The 26204-nt window shown below is 33.1% G+C and overlaps 4 protein-coding genes across 6 annotated transcripts; 2 read left to right on the plus strand and 2 right to left on the minus strand.

Annotated features, from left to right (window-relative positions):
- Positions 1–1388: 1388 nt before the first annotated feature.
- ABCA7 (ABC transporter A family member 7) lies at positions 1389–7169 on the plus strand. The gene is made up of 16 exons (XM_010324260.4): positions 1389–1905; positions 2571–2805; positions 2899–3095; positions 3169–3354; positions 3452–3547; positions 3622–3804; positions 4036–4195; positions 4289–4542; positions 4946–5063; positions 5157–5233; positions 5319–5408; positions 5625–5768; positions 5856–6158; positions 6240–6320; positions 6416–6592; positions 6756–7169. The coding sequence occupies exons 1-16, from the start codon at positions 1528–1530 to the stop codon at positions 6951–6953; spliced, it is 2877 nt and encodes a 958-aa protein (XP_010322562.1). The 5' UTR covers positions 1389–1527; the 3' UTR covers positions 6954–7169.
- A 986-nt stretch (positions 7170–8155) lies between these two features.
- Positions 8156–11289, plus strand: LOC101251297 (uncharacterized). The gene is made up of 6 exons (XM_004241524.5): positions 8156–8318; positions 8422–8539; positions 9375–9756; positions 10129–10585; positions 10670–10725; positions 10817–11289. Exons 1-6 carry the CDS (start codon positions 8279–8281, stop codon positions 10847–10849), a joined length of 1086 nt encoding a protein of 361 aa, XP_004241572.1. The 5' UTR covers positions 8156–8278; the 3' UTR covers positions 10850–11289.
- Positions 11290–11906: 617 nt separating this feature from the next.
- UBC1 (E2 ubiquitin-conjugating enzyme) lies at positions 11907–20248 on the minus strand. 2 transcript variants are annotated; one of them, XM_069298674.1, is made up of 7 exons: positions 20217–20248; positions 17352–17532; positions 15213–15346; positions 15069–15094; positions 14436–14525; positions 14255–14343; positions 11945–12336 (listed from the first exon to the last, which is right to left on the minus strand). In XM_069298674.1, exons 3-7 carry the CDS (start codon positions 15335–15337, stop codon positions 12208–12210), a joined length of 459 nt encoding a protein of 152 aa, XP_069154775.1. In that variant the 5' UTR covers positions 15338–15346; positions 17352–17532; positions 20217–20248; the 3' UTR covers positions 11945–12207. The 2 variants fall into 2 exon arrangements, with proteins under 2 accessions (NP_001353296.1, XP_069154775.1); NM_001366367.1 differs by lacking the exon at positions 20217–20248 and having other exon boundaries at positions 11907–12336; positions 17352–17458.
- A 35-nt stretch (positions 20249–20283) lies between these two features.
- On the minus strand, positions 20284–25020 carry WRKY72B (WRKY transcription factor 72b). Of its 2 annotated transcripts, NM_001247844.3 has the most exons (6): positions 24651–24788; positions 24329–24418; positions 23501–23587; positions 22285–22854; positions 22020–22133; positions 20344–21492 (listed from the first exon to the last, which is right to left on the minus strand). In NM_001247844.3, the coding sequence occupies exons 1-6, from the start codon at positions 24732–24734 to the stop codon at positions 20488–20490; spliced, it is 1950 nt and encodes a 649-aa protein (NP_001234773.2). In that variant the 5' UTR covers positions 24735–24788; the 3' UTR covers positions 20344–20487. The 2 variants fall into 2 exon arrangements, with proteins under 2 accessions (XP_025887074.1, NP_001234773.2); XM_026031289.2 differs by lacking the exon at positions 24329–24418 and having other exon boundaries at positions 20284–21492; positions 24651–25020.
- Positions 25021–26204: the final 1184 nt, after the last annotated feature.

Genomic DNA, 26204 nt, shown 5'->3' on the forward strand with positions numbered 1-26204 from the left:
TATTATTGAGGTCTACCAACATGTCTCATGATAATTTTAATACGTAAAAAATAATCACCTAACATTCTAATTTAAACTTGATTCTCCTCTTCTGTTATTTGAAAAGGAGAAGTAATTAATCAAGGAAGAACAATTTTTTGATATTTGCCTTTCAAATTCCCATTTAAAGAGCAATCTTCTTCTTGCAAGTTTCCCATAAAGAGAGCAATTCCTTCTTCTTTTTTGAAATATTGATAAGGATTACATTATACGCATTTTAGTTATTTTTATTTGTTTTATAATAAGATTTCTATAATTATAACAATTGATAGTGACATTTAATTCAATTTTCTCCTTTTCTTATACTAAATGTATGTATAATTCAATGATGCATTAATATTTCTTAAAATCCTTATAAATTCTAACTTGAAGAAAAAATAAAAGTTTCCGTCCAAATTAAGTTAGGTGGTAGAGTCAATCACTAATGGAAATTTAATTTTTGACACATTGGGTCACAACGTCAATGTCACAAGTAAAACATTATTTCGTGGAAACTAACGAATGGACAAGTGTTAAATAGTCAGAAAATTTAGTTAGAATTTGATTAGAAAATTTAAAAAATTATAATATTTTTTAATTTTAAAATAAACTATTTTTTTATTTTTTAGTAAAAGATATTAAAGCTAAAAGGGTAAAAATATTTATAAAATTAAATTATATAGAAAGAATGATCAAATTTTCTGGCCAAAAAGATTTTTCCCTAACAAATGTTCACCATCAATTACAATTTACTTTTTGTCCGAATAAATAGCTTGTTTTAGCTAAATTTTATCCTCTCGTTAAAAATTATACAATCTATCAAATTTAAAATTTGTACTAATATATTAATTTTTCTTGACTTCTTTTGTGAATTTACTTTTTCGTATTTTACACGTATCTTCATAAAAAAAATTGTACTAATATATTAATTACTTTGTCTATTTTACTTGTTCATTACACTAAAATATATAGTCACTTTTACTTATTTAATTTAAAAAATTAAATAGATAATTTATTATTTAATTTCTAAATTTACCATTATTTTTAACTATAATAATCATTTTTCAAAATATTAAACTTATTATATTTATAGGTAACACATATAAAAAAATTTATTAGTTATATTAATGATACGCCAAATGGAGAAATAAAAATGAATTAAAGGGTGACATATATAGAAAAATTTTTATCAAATTAATTACTTATTAATGCTGTGCCAAAATCAAATATGGAAGAAACAAAAAAATTGGATAGAAATGTATTTTACTAGCATTGGAGAAGGACAAACTATTATGGCTGAAAGGGCAGAATAGTCTTTCCCAATGTGAAAATGGCGGAAGTATTTAAACGGTTATGCAAGAAAGGACTTTGGCTTCCCCGTGTAAAAAACAATATGAACAAAACAATCGCCATTTGCCTTCCTTATTAGCTTCATCAACTTGCTCCATTTTTTAACCCTAAAAAAAACTGATAATTCCTTTGAAAAAGCTTGAAAAAACAGAGTGATTTATGGCAATGGAGTTGCAGCAAAGAGGATTTTCTCTGTTTTGGCAACAAACAATTGCTTTACTGAAGAAGAATTTTTTGCTATCAATGAGAAGCAAAAGAGCCACATTTCTTCAGTTGTTTTCATCGTTGTTCTTCTTGGGTCTTTTATTTGGAATCCAAAAAGGTATGGATTTTCGCTCTAAACATCCTTCCACCATCCGTGCAGTCAATGATCCTCAGCCTCTTACGAATCCTCCGATACCGCCGTGTGAACACAAGTTCTTTATTAAACATCCGTGTTATGACTTTGTGTGGAGTGGAAGTGGCAACAAAAGAATTGAATCCATTGTTTCTGGAATTTTAGCTAATAATCCAGGTCGACCTATTCCTTCTACCAAGGTATAATTTTTAATTTACTCTCTGTGTCGATGTTTTTTCCGTTTACAGCAGCTCCTGCGCCTGTTGATTTTGCACCTTCTAACATCTCGAGTTTAAAATACATGATTTTCTCTTTGAGAACACTCGCCTCTCTTAAAGACCTTTAATGATTTGTAGTCAGAAATAGAGTTAGTTGTGGCTTGAATATGGATGTAATTCCTTGCTTTTATGCTGATGATCATTTTATCCATTAATAAATTACACTCAAATTTGATATAAACGGTAAATAATTTAATTTACACTATACATGAAGTGTGTTTGAGTTTGCCTCACATCATTGTGAAATGGGAATTGAGACTCGGTATATGATCTTGGACAATCCTCACTTTACGGGCTAGTTCTTTGGGACTATGTTAGTAGGGTCAAGGTTCATTTTTTTTTATAGAAGTATCAAAGCCAGGGTTGTCCTAATTCTCAGTTGGTCGGATTTTAGTCTCCATATGTTATTGTCCCACGGTCCAGTTGGTTGGCTTAGGTATGCCGGAAGGGGCAGGTCTTGGAATGAATAAAGCCAAATCACTGTTCTTCTGCTTTATCTATTTAAGAATGAGATACAAATTGGTAGCTCTTTGATCTTCAAAGTGTTCATTAGGTATGTGGCTGCCACTAATGTTTTTATTTTTCAGGTCAAGTCATTTGGCACAAAAGATGATTTGAACAATTGGCTTCTCAGTGATCCAATGCGTACCCCGGGAGCTTTGCATTTTGTGGAACGAAATGCCACAGTTATAAGTTATGGTGTAGTAACAAATTCTTCTACGTACATTAAAGTTCCAAGGGCATCTGAAGATCCAACATTCAAATTCCAACTTCCCCTTCAACTAGCTGCATCAAGAGAAATTGCGAGGTCATTGCTTGGAGGTACTATAAGATAGCAGTTTTCCTTTACAATGATTATTAATAAATTCCGGAGACATTTTTATCAAAATAAAACATTGCATCCTGCCTTCACAGATTCAAAGTTCAGCTGGAATGTTGGTCTCAAGGAATTTGCGCGTCCTGCAATAGAAGATCCTGAAGCTGGAGACTCATTTCAAGATTCTTCATTTGGTAATATTTTCAGTCAAATATTCTTCTATGCAGTATCTATGTTCGGCTTCGTATTCCAGATTAGCACAATGGTTCTCGAGAAGGAGCTCAAACTTCGCCAGGTAATAACCCATATTTTTGAGAGACTTGGATTTTTATATTCAACCTATTCCTGATTTTCAATTTGATACACAGGCAATGACTGTGATGGGACTTTTTGATTCTGCTTATTGGTGTTCGTGGCTTCTATGGGAGGGAATTATGACATTCCTTTCATCACTCCTCATAGTTCTTTTTGGAATGATGTTTCAGCTTCACCTTTTCTTGAAAAACAGCTTTTTGATTGTTCTACTTCTGTTCTTTCTTTTCCAATTGAACATGGTGAGTTCCTTCTGATTAAAGCGATACCATATAAGACTAGTTTAGCCATCATTGCAGTATAACAGGACTGAGACCCTTTTGCATCTTGATGTGCTAGGTTGGTTTTGCCTTCTTAATATCAAACTTCATCCGTAAGTCCGCTTCAACTACCTCCGCTAGCTTTGCCATATTTGTAATTGGTTGTGGGACTCAGGCAAGTCAATTCTCAGATCTAAACTGCCAAAACTTATAAATGGATCTTATAACACATTTTTTATTCTCTTGCAGGCATTTGCAGGGATGCTCTATGGTAGCACAGATCATAAAACCAGATATAGAAGAATACTTTGGTCCTTCTTTCCGCCCAATCCCTTTTCAGGAGGTCTGGTTACTTTATTATATGGAGTGGAACATGGTGGGATCAGCTGGAGTAAGCCATCTCCGGGTGATGATTCATCCTGTTATTCTATGGTACGGTAGAGTTTTAATTTTAATTTCTCTTTTATAGTTTTTAGGAAAATAATCTTTCAAATTTTGATCTTTTTTGAAGTCTAATTCACCATGTATCCAAGATGATAAGAGATCCTAAACATTTGTTTCTGTGTTTTATCTCTTGTGTATGCATGTTAAAACTTATCACCCTCTTTCTTCTTTCTATAATCAAGTTGTTTGACCATTTCCTGAACTATTTTGTCTTGCTAGCTCCATTTCTATCGATGGCTCATCGCGACGTTCTTCCTGTGGCTTGTTTTGGCTATCTACCTTGACAATATCCTACCGAACTCAGCAGGTGTACGGAAACCCTTTTATTATTTTCTGAAACCTGGATATTGGACAGGAAGAGGTGAAGAAAAGTTTAAAGGTACTACATAATTTTTGACTTGTTAGTCTATTTTCCTCAGTATTTTTGTTGACATCCTTTGGTAACCAGGCTTCATATTCTTTTAAAATTCAGAAAATACCCTATGTTGTGGTTCTGGTTCTTCGCCTCCAAATGACAGTTTTTCGCAAGATGATGAAGATGTTCTTGATGAGGAAAACAGGGTGAAACAACAAGTGAAGGAAGGCAATGTTGATCCAAATGTTGCTGTTCAACTACAAGACCTTTATAAGATGTATTCTCGGACAATAAACTTTAGTTGCCATTCTTGTTGCCTTCTCTGTTGCTATTGTAGATGCAAGATTAAGAAACCCTTTAAGGCTGTCCAGGTGAATATTCCAACACTCCTTTGCTTGTTAGTAGTATTTGGCTGAATTGAATGAGTAACCTAGTGTTTCTTTATCCTAGCAATAAATCATCTGATATTGAACTTCCACAGTTGACTTAGTTGACTGATAGTTGATTTTTGTGCATCTCTTTCTAGTAAGATGGAGTGACCCTTGACGTGATATAAAATGATCATTTTTTCGAGTTTTATCATTTAGCATCTGCACTTGAAATAAGTGAAGGCATCATCCACATGGTTTTCATCTAGCATATCTGCAGTCTGCTTCCCTGCAGGCTACAATATTAAGACAGCAAAAACATTGGCAAATTTCTCAATTTTCATCATAGCATTCATTGAAAATTTTTGGAATATGCGTTGCAATGAAAGTGGCATTTTTTATTCAGGGACTGTGGTTAAATCTTGAGAAGGATCAATTGTTCTGTCTCCTCGGACCAAATGGAGCTGGAAAAACAACTGTAATTAGTTGCTTGACTGGTATAATTTCAGTCACTCGGGGAAATGGTAATAGCTTTTCTTTTAGAAGTTCCAAGTAAGACCATGTTCTCTTTTGATTGAGCATGAATTGCTTAACTTATATATGTTGATTTCTGACAGCACTAATCTATGGAAACTCTGTTCGAAGTTCGGTTGGTATCTCCAACATAAGAAAGCTGATTGGAGTCTGCTCACAGGTAGCGATTTGAGTCTTCTAACAAGTTCTGCACTCTTTCTTGGCTTGGTTTTTTCTTCCATTGACTTTGTGTGGCCATACTTCAGTTTGACACACTTTGGGATGCATTATCTGGACAAGAGCACCTTGAACTTTTTGCCACCATCAAAGGCTTATCCCGAACATCAAAAAGATCAGTAAGTATCCGAAACCATCCCTACTCCTTCTCGGAGTAAAAGAATGCGAAATGATTAAATATATCTAAATATTTGTGACCTCACTGGCCTATATTCATAAGTCATATATGTTTGCATCCTAAATAAATTGCCACAATTTTTCATTGACTCTTTGATTGAACAACTGGCTATTGCATATGACTTCTCACTAAAAACTTCGATCTACTTGAATGGCAGGAAGCTAAAAAATTGTTGGCTGATGTGAAGCTCGATGATGTCGCCGAAGTGAGAGCAGGAAGCTACAGTGGTGGAATGAAACGTCGCCTCAGTTTAGGAATAGCATTGATTGGAGATCCAAAAGTTCTCTTTTTAGATGAACCAGTATGCAATTTTTAGAAGCTTTGATCTAGTATAATCAATGTTCAAATTTGTTTCTTCAATCCTGAGGTAAGTTCATGCAAATTGTAGACAACAGGTATGGATCCTATAACTCGGAGGCATATCTGGAGTGTAATTGAGGCTGCAAAGCAAGGGCGTTCTATTATTCTGACGACACATTCTATGGAGGAAGCTGATATTTTATCAGATCGCATTGGAATTATGGCAAGGGGTAGACTTCGTTGCATTGGAACATCAACCTTGCTGAAGTCTCGATTTGGTGCTGGATTTATAGCTAAGATTAGCTTCAGTAAAGTTGCTAATGATGTAAATGTCATGGAAAATACAATAGACAGCAAGTATCATGAGGCTGTCAAAGAGTTCTTCAGACAGGTGCTTTCTAGTAATGAAGCTTTTAAAAATTATATTCAATATATAAACAAGTGTTCTTGACTGAATTATTTGGTTTTACAGCGTATAGATGTCACACCAAAAGATGAAGATAAATCCTTCTTGACTTTCATCATCCCTCATGAGAAAGAGAGGCTACTCGAAGTAAGTACCTCGACAAGATTGCTTCAAGAAAATGTAACATGTATTTCAATCACTCAATACTATGTGTCCTGATATTATTTGCACATTTGTATCAGAATTTCTTTGCAGAGCTAGACAACAGAAAAACGGAGCTTGGCATATTAAATATCCAAATCGGTCTCTCAACGCTTGAAGAAGTGTTCTTGAGTATTGCAAAGAAGGCAGAGCTAGAAGGGGCTGCATCAGAGGGAACTATCAAGCCATTGATTTTACCATCAGGAACTACACTTCAAGTAGGTGCACCACTTTGGAATTATATTTATGTTACGGGTTTAACTCATATACACTGACTGACCGTATAAATTTCTTTTTACACTATCTGAAGTTTTAACTTATTTAGTAAACATGAAAGATGAAAAACGAACTCTATTGATTTGCGTTACAATTGCAATATAGGTACCTGTAGGATCAAAATATGTGGAGATCCCAGGCACAATTTCCGCGGAGAATCCTCGAGGACTTATGGTTGAAGTTTATTGGGAGCAGGATGATCATGGCAATCTCTGCATTTCAGGCCATTCAGATGAAACTCCAGTTCCACCTAATCTTCAAATATCAACTTCCCGTTTAGTTACTGCCAAGCCAAGAGCATAAGATTGAGAACAGTGACCAGTTCTTAAAGCATTTATTTCTGTTTTTCTCAAGAACATATGTTGTAGATGAAAGATTTTAAATGTACTTTTAAAATCTTACATAGTAACTGCCAACTTTTTTTTTGTTTTCTTTCTATGGTCTTGTGCATTGTGTTAAATCATCGTGTCTAAAACAGTAGAAGAGTTTTGATCAGTTTATTTATAATGGTATTCATAATTCTGTGATCGATATCATAGGGAGAAATTTGTTTTTAAGTCTTACCATCAACGATTACAACGTAGAGCAAGTAAGCTTAGATACGTACTTACAACTTCGGCAAAATTCAGTCGTTTTGACTCAAATCTTTGTATTATGTACTGGTAAAATGTTATAGATCATTGTTCTAAATTCTAATCACTAGTACAAGGTGTGTTTTGAACTTCTTCTGTACTCAGGTCATGGCATGTTGGTTTACTTTTACTTCTCACATTGAGCATTTCAATGTCAAACAATATTTTCTTTCGACCATTTAATGTTTTGAAAGAAAATATTTGTGTATGACCAATTTAATTTTCATTTTTACTGTCTAAAGAAAATCTAACAACAAAATGTAAATATAGTTTGGTAATGAATGAATAGTACAATACACATTCAAATGGCAACTCCTGCTTGAAATTAAAGTTCTAGTTGTGTTTTCAGTTCCACAAACAGACCCCCGGATTAGCAAGTTGAAACACCATTATTTGCAAATCAAGTCAAACGAATATGCTCAAAATTCAAACACAAGAAGAAAGAAAAAATACACGAATAAACATCTAACAATATGTCAGGATCATGATAAGTTAATATGATAGTATACTTCAAATAATCATGGATAATGTCTCCTTCCTATCGATCGACATTTTAATTTTTTACTTAATATGTTTAAGATCATAAGACACATATTGATACATGTCACATATCTAGTTTAAAATCGCAAGATTCAAAATGATGATCAAATCAAAATCAAAATAAAGCTAAGGAAGTATTACTTTTGTGAATTTTAACCAAAAGAGCGTCGAATTTGCCAACTCAGCCCGTCAGCAATGTACATCAACGGTAAGGAATTGTTCAAAATTTGAAAACCCAAATTGAAAGCCTATTATTGGACCCACAAAATGGGCCCAACCCAAAGAGCCGTTCCAATATTCTCAGCTTTTCTTTTTTTCATTATTCCCCACTTTTTAATTTAATTTTGAAGCAATTCTTACATTTCCCGCTCAGACGCTGAATATAAAGCAACAATTTCCTCATCATCCATCTTCACTTACCAAATTCTCTCGTCAATTGAAACCCTAGAATTCACCATGGACGATTCCGCTAAAGATCAATCCTCCTCTGTTTCTGGTATTCGCTCTGTTAATTTCTCTGTGCTTTTTATGGCAAAATCTATGGTTGATTATATATATATGTGTATGTATATGTGTTTGAATGAATTTTTCATTTGCAGCAAAGGCTAAGCAATCATCATCATCAAAGCTTCTGCGGTATCCGTTGCGATCGACCTCTAAATCGAAGGAAGAGAAGTTGCCTCTGACTGATTCCTCCAACTCTTCTGCTTCTGCGAGGTTTCTAATCTCTGTAAATCTGCAATTTCTTCATTTAGATATCTGGTATATGTATGTGCTGATTAGATTATACGTAAGATGAATTTTGGATTGAAATTGCGTTGTATGCAGATATATAATTCAGTGGAATTTTTTTTCCTGGTATTTTACTGTTTTGTTCGGGTGCAACAATTAGGATATCTTGTAGTGACTGGAAATAGAAAAAACTCAATGAAGTAGCAGACAGAACCTTCTTCCATATGAAATAAGGTGAAATCTTATTGATCCAATAATCATTGTTGGATTTGTTGGCTATTTGACATATTATATTATTCAGTGAAGAGTTTCAAGCTTAATCACCTGCTTTTGTGAAGCTTTTCATATTTATGGCGCTGAAGAAATTTTTCTAACCTGTATGTGGCTTCCAGAATCAGTAGATGCTTGATGCTTCATCTCTGAGCGAAATTTGAATCACAATCCATGGTGAAACTTTTAGTTTTCTGTTTATATTGATACGTGCTACTCGCTGCTTACCTTTCATTTGGCAGGTTCTGATGTATTAACTCGCCTTTTACTTTTGGTTTGTGAAGTTTCTGCATTTCATTTTAGGGACTTGAACATAAAGAGTTTAACTTCTTGTGGCCTTTGGTACTTGAAAGTTGTAACAAGAAATAAGTCATAATTTAGCCACGACCAATAACTTCTAGGCATAGTGAACTAATGAGAGCTACTTCAGACAAAGGCTGTCAAAGATGCAACTTCCTCCAAGTCTTCTTATTTTATTTCTATTGCTAAGACTTATTAGGTGTCTCCTAATTCTGCAATAACATCAATCTCTGCTTCATTTGTCTTTCAGGGTAAGACCTGCATCAAGTGTCAGTAAGAGTGTTGCTGCCCTTCCCCTCTCTGGGAAGGAAAAATCAGCGAAGCCTCCAAGACGGCTGTCTGTTCCCTCCAAGTCAATTGTCAGCCCTGCTTCTAGACCACTTGGTATTATAACCAAGGAACCAAAAAAAATAGGCAAACCCATTTCTGAGACTAGAGCAAAGAGATCTCCTAGTAACCAAGGAAAATCGGATACACCACAATCAAATGTTTCAAAGTCCTCAAATAGAAAGAAATATGACCTTATATCCTCAGCTTCTTATTGGCTATCACAGATTAAGCTTTCTGAATCTGCTGCTAAGCATTCAATTTCCCTGGGCTTGTTCAAACTTGCTTTGGAGGCTGGCTCTGAGGTATGATACTATATCTTCTCCCACATGAATTTAAACTCTACATTGAAGAAATAGTGAGCTCATTGAAATGTAACTAGGACACCTTTAGTAGATCTGCCTGACTGCCTTTCAAAACCACAGTAAAACTCTGAAGATTTTGTAGTGACTTAGTGCTATAGATTTCAATATTCTATTATTCTCTCACTTCCTTCGTTTAGCAAAGACTATATTTTTAAAATCAAATTATTGGTTTCTAGTAAGATCATTGCTCGGCTTCCTTGCACTGCAATGCGGGTTACAAAATCTCAGTTTCAGAAACAACTTGGCTCTTGTAGCTGGTAAATCGAACCAATATGATTGAAAGTATTTGACTCTTTTTTGCTATCATTTCAGCCTCTTCAGCGTCTGAGAGATGAGCTGAAATCTTATGTGCAACGAAATGCCCTTGTTGAACTTGAGGAGCCTGTGAAACAATTGTTTGATAGCTATAACATCCTCCAAATATCTGAGCAGTTGCAAGTTTCTGAGACTTGTTCTCATGTGCCATCTGATAATGACGTTCATAGCTCTTCTTCTGTTGCAAACACTGAGAGACTGCAAACCAAAGTCTTGAACAAAGACTCTACTAAAGCTGCACAAGTGAAAGAACCAACCAAGCAGCAGCCTTCAAAGATTGGAAGCACTCCTAGGACCCGGAATTCTGTAAACAAAATTGCTGCAGCTGCGAAATCTATATCACCAAAAACTGGAGGTCGTACCACAAAAGAGAAACTTCAAAAGCCTGCTAAGCCAGAACCAAATAAGGCTAAGGTGATGAAAAGACAGGGAAAGAGATCTGCTCAAGGAGAAGGTAGTTAAAGAGTGGACCTTCCTTGGTTAAAAATCACTTGACTTTTTGAGTTTAAAGTTAGTTATTTGTATTTTTCTTTCACAGGGCCTGTCGATGCCTGTATTTCAGAGAAAGTCCTGGAAGAAGATAAGGAAAATCTGGTAAGGGGCACAAATATGGTTTCTCATTTTGATGAGTTGAATTTCTACCTTTTCATTGCATTTTGGTTGTACTGACTGCTATAAGTTACAGGATGCTCCACAAACAGAAGTGATTAGCACCTGAAGTTTTTGGCAGGAAGCTTTTGAAATCATATCAGAGGCCAAGGTGGAAGTATTTGAATCTGGAGTGTGCATTCCAATTTTGGATTTGGTTTGTTTCATTTGTTTATTCTTAATTTTTAAAAGAAAAATTACCGAACCATTATACAGTTGTGTCTAGCCTGTTCGTATTGGAATTCATGCAAGACGTACAGTGCGTTCTTTTTTACTCAACAGCTTCTATGCGCTTGCAGTTGAATATTACTTGGAAGTAATTATACCTGCAGTATATACAGTGTTATTTTTATCATTTGAATTAGCTTTTGATTTTAGATCTCAGTGACATCCTGGGCATCTTCGATTCCTTTAGTTCGAGTATTTTTCCTCCAAATTTTGTGTTTTTCATCTTTGTAACAAATAGCATGAAATCAACGGTTGTTTGAATTTGATTGGTTCTTAATCCTACTACCCAGCATCCTCAAGTGCGCTCTAGCAGTCCAGTGCGGTGCTATTGCATCTATACATGCATATATCTTTTATGCTGCTATATATGACACTATATTAGTATATTACTACTTCTCTATCTGCTAGAAAGAAATATCAACTTAATGGACAAGTGAATTGTGATTCATCTCTACTATTGTGAAATACAGACTGAAAAGGCCACTGTGACAATAATTATTTTGTTGTCATTTTTTCTTCTTGCAACTTTCTCTGAAAATTTTTTTGCGAAGGTTTCTGTAGGTGAACATGCAGTAAAATCATTGTTTGACACCTACAAAATAGAACGATCTGCACATCTATCGAAATTAGCTTGTCTACTTCATTAGTATATGTTGTTGTAGTACTATGACAAATTACGCCTATGATTTCCACAACACAAAATGGCCCAATAAAGTTCACAACAGAAGTTGACATTATTTTTTCAAAATTTAAGCCAGTTATAGTCGTTGTGTATATATACACTTAAGTATACACAAGTGATGGCTACAAAAGAATACGGCTAAGGAGAGCCTTACTTTTGTTTACACGCTGGATAAAAATGTTAAAGATCCCGATGCACCAGTGTAGCACCATTCAAATCCGCTTAGAACTACTCAAAATTTTATAGCAAAATAAGTACATGAAAAACAATTCCCATGCGTATGGGAAGTTCCTTGCATTTCTAAACCAAAACGCAATCCATATATTACAGAAGCTTGTCAATGCAATGCAGCAAATGACAATTAGGCAATAGAACCTAACCAGAATACTAGGATCAAACAAAATGAGAGTTCCATTCAAATAAAATTTCAAAGAGGAGGTTTCAATCCGTAAATATAACATAGCTGAGCCATGGTGCTCTTCATCTGAGGTCTGCAAGGACATCTTTCGTCCCTAGAATCAGTCAGCAGTCCAGCTCTGCTCAACAATTTCTCTCACTCTGCGATTGTACTCCCTTTTATTCTCACTGAACATCCGAGCTGCTTCCGAGTTTGCAGGTGAGTTGGGGTTTGGATCACACAGCAATGACTGCAATAATAAGAGTGTCAGTCATTCGCAAACAACAAACCAATAGTCTTCTTTCTTGAAATAATTTTTATTAGCGCATAAGTACGAAAAAAGCCTTTGTTTTATTCAATCCTTCAAATCCTCTGCATGTACATGTCCCCAGTAGGATAGAGTAACTCAGCTTAACTCTCCTGACTTTGCTTTACAGATAATCCATGGCCACTCTCATCCTGTCTCCTTCGCATTTACTCAGCAAGGTACAACCCAAATTAATTAACAAATTCCAAGTAGGAACTAAAAATCTTTAAGGGCAAATTAGGGTCTAGCAACAGCACCATTTTCTTGCTTAAGTACAGCAGAGTCAACATGCTTAAAACTAAGGAGCTGAAAACCTTAAGTCATACTCATCACTTAAGGTTTTAAGTAATAATTGCTCGACATAAAGCTTCCATCATCAAGAATCCGGCAAAGCATGAGGATAGTACGTCTAGCGTCTTAAGCATATCATCCATTGAGTAACAATTTCTACTTCTGCTTGGGTATCTATGTCTTGAATTGCATACATTAAGACATAAGTCTACTACCCCCTTTACTCGGCAAGTTCAACTTCAAACTAGTCAACATCTTAATCTACACAAAGATCGATCATCTCATTATTGGATGTAATTGTAATAAAGAAATGAATATTCAGGCACCAACATCATACACAATTCTATGTTATTTCTCTTCTTCTTGTATGGGTGGATGGTGGGTTGTGCAAGGAACTTATTAAGTCAAGCACCAGCAGTTAGGGGATTGAGTAAAAATCTTCATGCAGAATATAAAGTGATTGACACAAATACGAGCAGAATCTTGAGGTAAGGTTAAACAAACGTACCGTTTCTTTCCATGATCCAGCAGCTGTAGCAATCGACAAGTAAGTCGTAACTTGCACAGCTGCTAACTACCACTCTCTCTCTATACTGGGAGAATTAACACAACTGAATTGTCACACGCCTTTAACTACGTATTAAAAGAAGCAAAATATGTTTAGGTTCTTCTTACAATAGCTAAGGGAAGTTGGTCTTCTTTTTTTTTTTAACTGGTATAAGGGAAGTTGGTCTCTGTTTATAGAGAAGCTTCAGGCCAATAATTAATTGGCTCCCCCACACACAATTCAGTTAGATGATTTGGCTTTATATGAATACTTTATTTACAACTTGGGTCATGTCACTAAACTTGTCCATGTAGCGATTGGTGTTCCTCTTCAAAGTCACAGTTAGTTTTAAATGTCTATTCATAATCACCAAGTATAAAGTTAAGAGAAATCAGCAAACTCTCATACTCCATGGAGCACTTCTGACCCTCCATCTTCTCATGCCACTTGTCAACTCAATAGAGAGACTGGTACACTCCATTGTAGTCAATGAAACAAACCTCTCATTCTATCTCCGCAATGTGAATTATCAATACATGGAGAGTCCACACTCCAATTGATAACACATGAAGGGGGGAAAGTACTTGACCATGAGATAATATTTTATCTGATTGAGTCTTTGGACCATGACCAACCTTTTCTAAAATCTAGAAATAGAAACCATGCTCTGGGCAAAAGTGCTTGAGAAACAGCAGTCTTCTCGAAAATTCCCAGATCAAGGCATTCTTTTAGCATCAATCGATGTGATTCCTTAACAATTGCTTCATCATCATAAAGAAACAGAAACGCACAATACAATATGCAAATGTAACTACGTAGCCTAAAACTAAAACAACGATAAGTCAAGCTGTCACAAGGATGATATCTCCAACCCTATAGAATGAGGAACAAGAAACTACTCCTTTGCAACACATATTTTCATTTAATGATGCTTTCAACCATTAGATTTAATAGTAAAACTCAGGATTAAGACATGGATAACTTAGAGAATGTGATGTCTAAAAATCAATTACAGTTCTATACCTGAATGGATGTAAGTATTGCCGCAACATCATAAATTGGACTCCATTGATTCTGAAGAATATCCAAACATATACTTCCATCTGCATAAACTGGAAAAAAACGAAGAACAATTCCAGACATAAAATTTACTATTCCTATCCACTGTTGACAAATAAAAATCAAATCTTGAACTCCAACTTACTATTAGGATGAAACATGCGAGAAACAAACCGCACTGTTGGTGGCTTGTTGGGGTAATCCTCAGAGAATTGAAGAGTCAACTTGAACGTACCTGATGTTCTCAAATAGTATAGTTACAACCGAACTAATTAATTCATATCAAAACTAAGGCGATATGAAAAAGAAATCATATTATGTCAAAAGAAAAGGATGGCGAAGGTAACAAAAGCCACAGGACGCACTTGCTAACACCAACAACCTTAACTTTTGGCAGAGAGTAATAAACTGACAAGAGATGATAATACAAAAGTGACTTGGAAAGCCAGGACTGGAAATGCTTGGACTGGGAGATCAAAGAAAGGATTCAAGCATTTCCAAAACTAGAATATGCATCACCTCTATGAGATGATTCATAACATTCATCACTACTTATTCGTAGGCAAGGAATGTCCTGGGAGGGGACGAGGGGTGCGACTCTCCAAACTGATTATTCAGAATTTCAAATCACAGAAAAGAGAGACTGAGATGATTAAAACATAATTGAATTGTACAGACAACAATGCATAAACAGTAGATGTGCACCAACTACAACGCTTTAAGCCTTTAACATTCTTCTGCCACACTGCACTAACGACCAAATGCAAGGATAACTCACCACCATCCCAAGGAGTGTCATCAGGACTGCAGGTTACACCAAAACGAAGAGAAAGGAGAAAGTAGATTATTCAAACCATATGATAACAACTGCCCCAAACAGACATTAAACACATATTTGGCGTATTTTAATTACACAACTCACCCAAATATCACGGCATTCCAAAGCATAATGTTGTTGTCTTGAGGTGCACCACTAATACCAGCAGGAGGGTCCTGCTGCAACCTCTTGAAATCCCTCATCAGCCTCTTTCTAGCTGGAGTCGACATTGTAACCACCTGCAAATCACATGGTCAAATTAATCTATCTATACTACCTTAAAAGCATTCTCTATATTTTATAATTTATATTTATCTATATTATATTATAAATAGACACGTTTTCATATTGAAGAATTGTGACGTTACTGAAGATTCTGACTTTTCTAATAAAGCACAATTAACAACTATTCATACTACTATTTGTTGTCTCTAAATAGAGGGGTTTCCTCTCATTTTCAAACTATGAAATTTCCAAATTTTCTACTCTTCTTCTTCTTAAAAACCTCGAGTGTAATTTGCAACCATTGGTATCACACTAAGAATCAATCTTTGCCGGCTGACCCATTTACCATTTCTATGTACTTAAATTTCCAACAAAAAGGAAAAACTACCATTCAACAACTACTAAACACTCATATCAAACATAAAACACCCAAAATCTCTTTCCAACACCCATTGTTTTTCCTATAAATTGCATTAGCTCTATAAATAAGAACACACGTACCTAAAAATCTAATCATTGTTCATCTTGCGATAAAGATAGTGGCTGGTGAATTTTGAGTAAGTTTTTGGGGGTAAAAATGATTGGAGAAAGAGTAGGAGTAGGAATCCTCTCCAATGTGGTTTGCAAACTATTGCATAGAAGCAGGGGTTTTACCTGTGCGCACCCAAAGGGTAGCGGCTGCGGGTTTTCCTTGTCATCAAAAAAAAAATGGATAGGAGTGGGAGGTGGTTTGGATATTTTATTTTTTTTTTTGGGGGGGATGGGAAAAGGAGGTACAATCAGAAAAAATATTATTACTTTGTTGTATATTATTTAATTTTTAATATGTAACTTTTTCTGTCTCATTATAAAATGACTTGGAATTCGACATGCAAGCAATTGTATTATACACACACTGAGAGGATGAGAAAAGGGTCTACAAAGTAGAGTTCTGTCGAGTTTAGGAGTTCATTTGGGAAGTAGTAAGTAGGAGGGTTCAAATGACAAACGGAGCCAATTACAAGAGACTCCCAAGCCAGTCCGCCTTAATTTTATTTGTTTCTCTTCCTTATTAACTTGCTATCCTTGTAATTTTACTTTTTTTTATTCATGGATTCAACGCAAATGGTAATTTCTGCTTCATCCACTCACTATCATGGTCCAACGATATTAGAAGAAGGTACAAAAGGAAACCTTTTTCTCCCCAAAGAAACCATTTCGGCGATGGCGTTAGCGCTTTGCGATGACAATAAATATCAGTCCAATAGGCTAATCATTCATCAATCCGCACTTGTATTTTTCTCCTATGATTTCCATCACATACATACTTTAATATTTTATATCATTTTAAAACATTAATACTAATTTGCAAGAGATACACATGCTACAATACATGCTCGAGTACTAGTTAACAAACCCAACAAAAGAGAACTACTATTGAGCTTTTTCTGTTTGCCCTTTATTATATTTAATGACCCATAAAATCTGTCTAGAGCCAACCCTTACGCACTTTGAAACTTGGGGATGATGAGCCCAGCCCTCTACCCTCCTCCACTTAAATACTGCACTTTAATTCGCTTGGTGCATGGTTCAAACTTATGACCTAAGTCAAAAATTTTAGTTCTAAACACCACTTCAGGATTAAAAGTATGTAAAAGTTGTTTATATCACTTTAACACAGTCATCCAGGTATAAATCAAGTTCTCATTTGGCTTAACTCATGATCTAATTATGATCATCTCAATCAAGTAACAAAGCTCAAATTCCAGAACAATAAATAACAATAATCAACTGTAGCACACATGAATTAGGGCTCGCACATACAATTCCCCTAATATAACACTATTTACTGAAGATCAAAAACTTCTCGCTAATTGTCGCAAAAGCACAATCACATAAAATTCTTAAACACTCTCCAAACTAAATTAGAATTATCCAATTTAACCGCTTTCGCTTTTAACAAAAGATCAGTTTCCTGTCCAGTTTCCTTGAACTCCAAAGATCCATCGGAAATTGAAGATATAAAATCAAAGGACTTACCAATACGGCGGTAACAAGGCGGTGAGGTAGGGTTCCGAGCTAAGGTCCTGTGCTTTGTGTTCTCTCGTAGCTGCCCCTGGAGTTCGCAAAGCGAAGGAGAGAGAAAGATAAAGGCAGAGAGGAATAATATATAGTGTATTATTGCGTGATGAGCTTTGAGTTGGTCCCAATTTAGCCGGCCCTACGTGTACTAGTATCTCATTCGTTGTATTTGGCTTTGCATCACAACCATACATTTAGAGCCTGTTCGGCTCTCAGCTTAAAAGCTGGTCAAACTGATTTAAAAGTTGGTTTTTGACTTATTTAGCTGTTTGGCAATACTAAAACAGCTTATTTTAAGTTAAAAAAACTTATTTTAAGTCAAAAGTTAAAAGCTGGGGTAGGGGTTATTTTAAGTTGACCACATTTTTATCTTTTTGTGCTTAATATTTTTATACAATCTCCAAATTATCCATATAACCTTAACATTTCTTTCTCCCATTTTTCCCTTTTCACGTTTGAAATAACAACTTCAGCACTTTTATTCAAACCCATAACTGCTTATTTTAAAAATAAGTTTCAGTACTTTTAAAAGTACTTTTTTAAAGCTACTTTTATTAAGCCCATCCAAACGGACCCTTAATTGCGCGATTTAGAGATTCATCTTAAATTTTTAGTTTTAAATAAATTATGATAGCTAAACTTATATATAAACATAGAACATAGCTTATATGATATTATAATATTAAATTATAAATTTGTGTCTAATAAAAAAAAATTATGCATTTTGAAGGACGATAATTACAGACTAACACAAATTAAAGACAAATGATTCATCGTTTATGCTAATTTATACTCCATGATTATTTTAAGTGAAAGTGTATAATTAGATAAGAAATTATAAATATACTAAATTTAATTGTCTCCTTAGTAAGATATATTTAATTCACTACGAACAAAAGATAAATGTATATATCCTAAGCACAAAGTTAAGAACATAAAGAGAAAAAAAATTGAAATTTATTTTAAATTGTCTCGTTACAAGTAATAAGAAATTTAAAGTTATTTTTATAAAAAAAAAAGATAATTTTTGTAGACAACTTAGTAATAAAGGAAATGTGATGCATAAAATGAGAAGATATGAGAACATATATTAACTACTAGTAAAGAATTATGTATTAATGTTTGCACATCAACATGTTGCGATTTCATCTTTTTATTTTTTTAATAAAAATTATGACTCTGTCCCCAATTAGAAACGAATTATGTATGTAATGGTGACGAATGAGAATAATTTTTTCTCTTTAATGTTTTGTTTTGTTTCAGCTTTTCATTCGGAAATGCATCACTTAATGATTGCATTACCGTATAAAATGAGACAATATGAATATATACATTTGCGGACAAGTTGAATAAAGGAAACCAATGCGAGTATGTGATATATAAAATCAGATAATATGAGAATATATTTTAACTAGCTAAAAAATAAGTAATAAAAATTATTTTACGTATATCAATATGATTATTATTTTTTTCATGTTTTGTATCAAGAAGCTTAAGCTTCATAACAATGGCAATCACAAACAAAGAAGAGCCAAGGCTGAAACAGTGAAGCTGATTTTATAAAATGCAAAAGCTTAACTTGATCTTATGCATTAGTAGAGTATTTATAGATTACATAGAAGCATCTAGAATACACATTTAAAACATGTGATAACTAACTTTCATAACTAACTAACTACTTGTATAATGCAATGTTAATATTCAACATTTTGTTTCCGTCATAAAAATTGTGACTATAGCACCGATCATAAATCTATGTATGTGATACAATTAGCGAGTGGACATATTTTTTCGTGTTCTCTTTAAATTATTTTCCTTCGTTTAAGCTTTTTATAAAAATCCTAACTTAATTTCAAACGTCGATTATACATTTTCTTTAAAAAAAAAAGTAGATTTAGGACAATTAATATACATATATAAATTGCAATATAAATCCCTCAGGCATTAGTGGAGATTGATGCTTACAGCACTGACAATATTAGAAATCTTTATATGTGAAATGGGACACATATCAATCTTATTTAAGATTTGTAGTGGGTCACACAATCAATTAATACCCAACAAACAAACAAAAAATATCATAAGATTGACATCAACAATACAACAAATAGTAAATATGATTGAAGAAAATTAAAAAAAGTTCTCATGACGCGTAAGACATTCTAACCTAACAAAACAAGAAATAGAATATATTCCAACATGAAAAAGATATGATGTTAACTAGTTGAGGAACAACTGATTTTGCAATGACAAAATAGCGGTATTAAATAAGTGAGTTCGGTTGAATTTGAGCGGGTTAAAATAAGTTGAAAGTTACATAAATTTAAATGAATAGATCTAAAATAGACTAACATAATTGCAAGTTATCTATAATTTGAGCGAAATTTATGGCGTATTCGTATGTGTGTTAGTCAATGTATATTCTATAGTCCAATTTTGTATATTTTATCGGAGAAATTGAATCATAGTTGATCGATGGACAACCCACTATCTACTATTCCACTTTGCTAGAAATTAAAATTATTGTGCTAATTATTAGATTCGAAAAAAAAAACAACATAGAAAGCCACTTACACAAACATTTTTAAAATTATTTAATATTGTATCAAATTAGAGATAGTATATACCAGAAGTTTATCAATTTGTTTGATTAATATTCCGATGAAATGTTAATTGACCAACCTAAATAGTACCATTACTATTTGCTGCTATAGGTTTCATTGATTAACTGAACAACGTAATAATAACCATAACATATTCAATATAAACGAAAATTTCTACATCAATTCTTATTCTATTTTTTTTTTGCTAAATATTCAGGACTGTTTGTAATATCCCATTCTATCTTCTTTTTTATTAAACACCAAAAAAAAAAGAAGCAAATAAGCCATCTACTAAATAAATAATCTACATTTTGTACAAAAATCTTACAACCATAGTCAAGTTAATCAACAACAACAAATTACAAATGCTAATTCCAAAGTGTCAATTGTGTTAATGACACTAAAGCATATCTACAGACTATACAGATGATTAATCCTTCTAACTACAAAGTTCAATTTCAGAGGTAAAACATGAAGAAAAAAAAAATTAATCAATCAAACTTACTATCACCAGGAGAGGTAGATTTACCCTTATTAGACGTCGAAAATGGTAACGAAGAAGAAGATTGCCCGAAAAACACCATGCTATTATTCCCAGGCTGCTGTGTACTATTACTATTACTATTACTATTATTATTATTATTCGCGGAAGCAGAAGAGGTTGGTTTATTTAAAAAACTTGACGAACATTTATTCGGATTTGAGCTTGAAGGGAGACTGGATAAAATTGGAAATGGCTCAGTAACATTTAAATTATGGACGGATTTGTTTTCAATTGGAGAATTTCCAATGATCGATGTAAGAGCTGCAGCTAATGCGGAATGAAAATTTGGGTCTGATGTTATTGCTTTGGTTGCAGCTGCAATTGTGTCTGGTGGTAAAGAAGATTGTGTAGTATTTTTCTGTAAATATGATTGGAAAATGTTATCTTGACTTGATCTTGATGAAAATGTAAGTGGACCAAAATTTTGGTTATTTTTGTTATAGGTTTGATTTGGATAATTATTGGTCCAAGAAATGGGAAGGGAATTGGATTCAAGTACTGAGCTAAAATTGAGGTTTGTGGTGGAATTATTGTTATTGTAATTATATCTAGGAGGAAAATTCTGAGTCATTCTGTTTAGATGAGATAAGGAGGACGGGGACGAGGACGAGGTGGAAGTCAAATCGAGTGTAATTGTAGGGAGGGAATTAGGTGCGGATGCTGAGATGGATGAATTAGGAAAGTAATATGGCGATTTATGATGTTTTGAGGTATCAGAGAGATAGAAGTTGAGTCCGTTGATATTGGCAGAAGTAGTGGTAGTAGGGGTAGTGGTGGTGGTGGCAGTTACTTGTGGGTTTGGGTCTGATGAATTAGATGAACCGGATAACAGCATGCTAGCGGCCGCTGAGGTGGTAGAAGCCATTGCGGTGGCTGAAAGAGGAAGGGTATGGTTGTGTGTTCCTTCATATGTGGTGATCAATATTGACATGTCTTCGGCACATCTTTGAACCTACAAAACCAACAAGCAACAATTGTATCATTACCATGATAATGTAGTACTAGTACTAGTAATAAATTGATTCATTATAAAATTTAATTTATCAGATCGCCTAAAAATGAGTAATACTTTTAGTCCTTTTCACTATATTTGATACTACTTCTTTACTATTACATCTTATGCATATTTTCTTAATAAGACGCTTTTAAAAAATTTATAATCACACAAATATAAAAGTGTATTTGAGATCACAAATATTAAAAATCTTCTATTATTTTTATAAAAAAATTGTATCGAGATAAACTATGATGAATAAAACAAAACTAATTAACTTAAATTACTATAAAAAGTGGAATAAGATTTTACACTTTTAATAAATAAGTTAAATTAATCTATGAGGATTAAATAAGCTACTATAGAACATAACTTTTTATTTGGTGTTCTAGAGCTTGATTGACTTCGGATTCATGCATTGTATTCAAACTCGAGACATATCTAATTAAGAATGAAGGAATTTCAATCATCCCTCTATATATTACCTGCTTTCTAACTGGGCAATTTGGTGCTACGGTGCAACGATAGTAAGCTCTAGGGCATGGATTTCCTTTTGCTATTTTTTGACCATATTTTCTCCATTGGCATCCATCATTCATCTGATCAATAATATTACCAAAAAAAATTTGAAATTAAAGAAAAATCATTATTAACATAATTAAATACATAGATTAGATTGCATTCTTTACTTAATTATAATTAATATCACAATATGCATGCATGTATACAAAAAAATTGAAAAATCCTTACCGTAGGGGCATCACATCTGACTCTAACAGAAACCCTAGCTCTTTTAGTAGGGTTTTGTTGCGAAACATCATCTCCATCTCCATTATTTCTCATCGTCTTGAGATTTTTATTCGACGTCTCTTCATTTTCATCCTTATTAGCTTGAATATCATCTAAGCTATTCTCCGGACTATAATTCACTGGTGAACATTCAGTTGGCGTTGTTTCGAACTTGCAATCCAATCCTAAATCAAGGCTTTTATTATTATTACTAACTCCTTCATCGTCATGAACTTTATCTTTCTTTAAGATTTTAGATAAATCATCTTTCTTCATATCGCTAGTAGTTCTTCCTAAGCTGAGGGACACAAGTTGATCAGCTTCTTGATCAGATTCATGATCATGATGTGTTGTACTAGTGTTGACAGTAGTACTGCTTGATTTTTGATCAGTTTCTTTTTGAACGATATCGTGAAATTGGTTCTGGAGATTTCGATATTCCTTCATCATTCGATCTAAGTGCATTCGAAGCCTCTGATTTTCTTCCATTACTTCTCGCATTTCATCTTTGGCTGATGCTAGCTGATCGTCCTACGAATTTTAAGAAAGAAAGTGAAGACATTTAAAACTTACCGTATTAAATAGGTAACGTTTGTAATGTTTTTGAAACATGTAAATTTTGGACATGTATTACATTTTGTGTGCTAAGAATGACATTAAGTTAAATGGTTTCTAAATTAGGACAAAAATATGTTTCTTTTCAACTAATTTAAAATTTTTTATCATATATATATATATAATGAAACGAATGGATAGGGATGAAAGAATATATATTTATTCCTCAAATATGTAAGGGTATACTAGTAAAAAATCACTACTCTCCATTGAAATTTTCCAGAACTGTTCAGGGATTATCATCATAGATATTTTGATAAAATCGATGAGAGAATAAAAAGTATTTTTATACCCAAAAAATAAAAATTCTGCGAGTATTTTTTGAGAAGTGATTTCCTATCATATGTCTATCATAGATAGTGAAAAAAATCATGTCTTGTCATACAGATATCTCATTAATTCACGATAGGATAACCAATAGCGGAAATATTAGGGCACCATCATAGAAAGGGGTGAATCTTTTTGTGTTTAATTACTTAAACCATAAGAATCTGTTTGGGATCTGATCGTATGATAAATCAATTATAAAATTCATCTTGTAAAACTATATATTAAACCAAACCTGTTCTTTGTGAGTAGATGAAGAAGCCATTGAGTTGTGTTCTGGTGGGGATCTTTCTCTCTTTACCATAACATTAACAGCACCTCCCTATTGAAAGCATTAAAATTAGACACTTAATAATGTGAAAGAAAAATAATAAGACATATATACAAAAAAAAAAATCTGTATAATTTTTGCCCTAGAATATATAGTTTTGTCAAATTAAATGTCATGAAAAGTCATATGTGATGATTAAGTATGACATACATATGCAACAAGTCAACGGTCAACGGTTTAGAAAAAAGATGAAATTTATTTGACAACTATGCTCGTTATGAAGACTTTTTCTACTCAAGCAAGTTGCTTTATCGCGTCTTGGAGCCTCCAATCATGAAATTAATTAGGTTTTCGCATTTTTGTATTCGTCGATCGTCTCAAAAATAAGTGATGTCTTAATTTTATTCAGACTTTTCATTAAAGCGACACTTATTTTAAAACAGAAAAGGTGATATTAATTTACTTATCTTTAATTTATGAGCTCACTATATATAAATTCATGGAACATTATTTATATATTAGGTAAATATTTTACTCCTAAGATTTTGACAAATTCATAATTGTGACGAGATCAACCTAACCACTCCCGTACTAATTATAAGCAACTGTAATTAATTTTTCTTTTTTTCTGGGTAAAAATAATCAATTTTGTAATGTGTACAATCAAATTAACTCAAGGAAAGAGTACATGACAAAATAAGAATCCTATAAATTAAATTTCTAAAATATTTACATAATTAATTCATTGAAATTAGAATGAGTTTAATTTGTTCCTATTAACTAATTAATTACCTCTATATTGTCAATGTTCATGTAATCCTTGTGGTGAGGGGAGGATGGCTTTGATTTATCATCCTCACGCTCTTTTCTTCCCTTTCCAAACTAAATTAAACACAAAACATAATTAATCTTATGAGGAACTAAATAATATATATATAGTTTATGATGTGTATTAAATTAAAATGTGAATTATGATTTGAAATGCAAGCTTATGAGATGAATTGAGAATTATGATATAAAAAATTTCAAACTTTTAATTAAGTGTACGTTTAGTAAGAATTTTGAATAAAAATTCAAGTTTCATAAGTTTGATTCCAAAAAAAAAAAATTATACCTGATGGATAATATTTTCTTGATTATCGATATCGCGATCTTCATCATCAGGACTATAATATTCAGCTTTGTTCTTGTTCTCCATGTATAGACCTAATTATCTCCTTTTAATTTCTCTAGCTAGATAGATTTCTCCAACTTTAGCAATATAGTCTTCTTTTATAAAAGAAGAGCTACCAGTGTTGGACTTCTTTTAAAATGATTCAAACTCAGTGGCTTAATTAACAGCAAATAAATTAAACAAAAATGTCAATGCACCAATTGTTCACAACTTTAAGTAATAAATATAGTAAGATTTATGTATAATATATTGTCTTACTTGAAAAAAATGGATTATTAAAAAAACGGCTACAGAAAAAGAAATATTCAACTTCAACGTTTAAGTCCTTTTATTTTTTTTTAGATATACTCCGTAATGGTCGGTGTCTCTTCATTTCTGAGCTTTTAATTAATTAATTATATTTTTCTCTTTATTTTCTTTCTTTTTCTCCAAGTTGTCACAGCTATTGTTGAAGTTTCCTAAGTCACATGGCCACATTATTTGCCAGTCAAACGATAACGTGATAATTCTCATCTGGTTCCATTATCTGAATTTCGATTTATTGTTCTGATCATTTAGTGAGATTTTACTAATCATATGTTATTATTGGCGTAATTAATGCAGATTCATGTTATACTAAGTAGTAAAACCATTTTATTAAAAAAGGTTCTCTATTCCTTTAAGGATCGAATTTAGAACTCACTCATCAGGTTAATGTTAGGATCGAATTTAGAACTCACTCATCAGGTTAATGTTAGGATCGAATCCATACACACACTTGATGAATAAAGAACACAAGAATTTTCTAGAGAGATATGAGAGACCTAGAGAGAGAAAGGGAGAAATCAATATTTCGTGGTAACACCCCGTGAGTAAACTTTTACGGCGATGGATATATATATATTAATAATTCAGAGTACTTTAGATTACAAAGAATAAATGAAAAATAAATAGTACATCAAATGTTAATCAGACTTCACAAACAGTTAAAGATATTAGGATTAGTCCAATTATCCACTACATTCTTTTGTGGTAATTATTGTTCATATCGTCTCACTTTAGTCTTGTTGTAATAAAATACACTATTTGAAGAGTTAAAAAAGAGTTTTATCTTCTTCTGTTTTTTCCACAATTTTCTTTTATATATATATATGACCTGATGATATTTTTTATGTAGCTATTAAATATGTAAATTAATTTATTAGAAAGACTATATGTTCGAATTTATATAAACAATATCATACTTCGAATCAATCATGCACATCACATGAAATATGATAGAGGGAGTAATTTAATTTTCATGTTAACATATATATATATATATATTAGGTTGCCTGCTATGAAGTCATGTTTACACCATTTTCGTAGGTAAATTAAATATAGTGGGATATAAAAATTATACATAATGTCAACGAACAAAACTTAATGTCATCATAAGGACTAGTTAAGAGCTTAATTATCCTTCGTCTTTTAATTATAAGTCAAATGTTCTTTTTGGTTCAAACAATAATTTAA

The sequence above is a fragment of the Solanum lycopersicum genome, chromosome 6 (genome assembly GCF_036512215.1).
Source record: "Solanum lycopersicum chromosome 6, SLM_r2.1".
NCBI classification, from domain to species: domain Eukaryota; kingdom Viridiplantae; phylum Streptophyta; class Magnoliopsida; order Solanales; family Solanaceae; genus Solanum; species Solanum lycopersicum.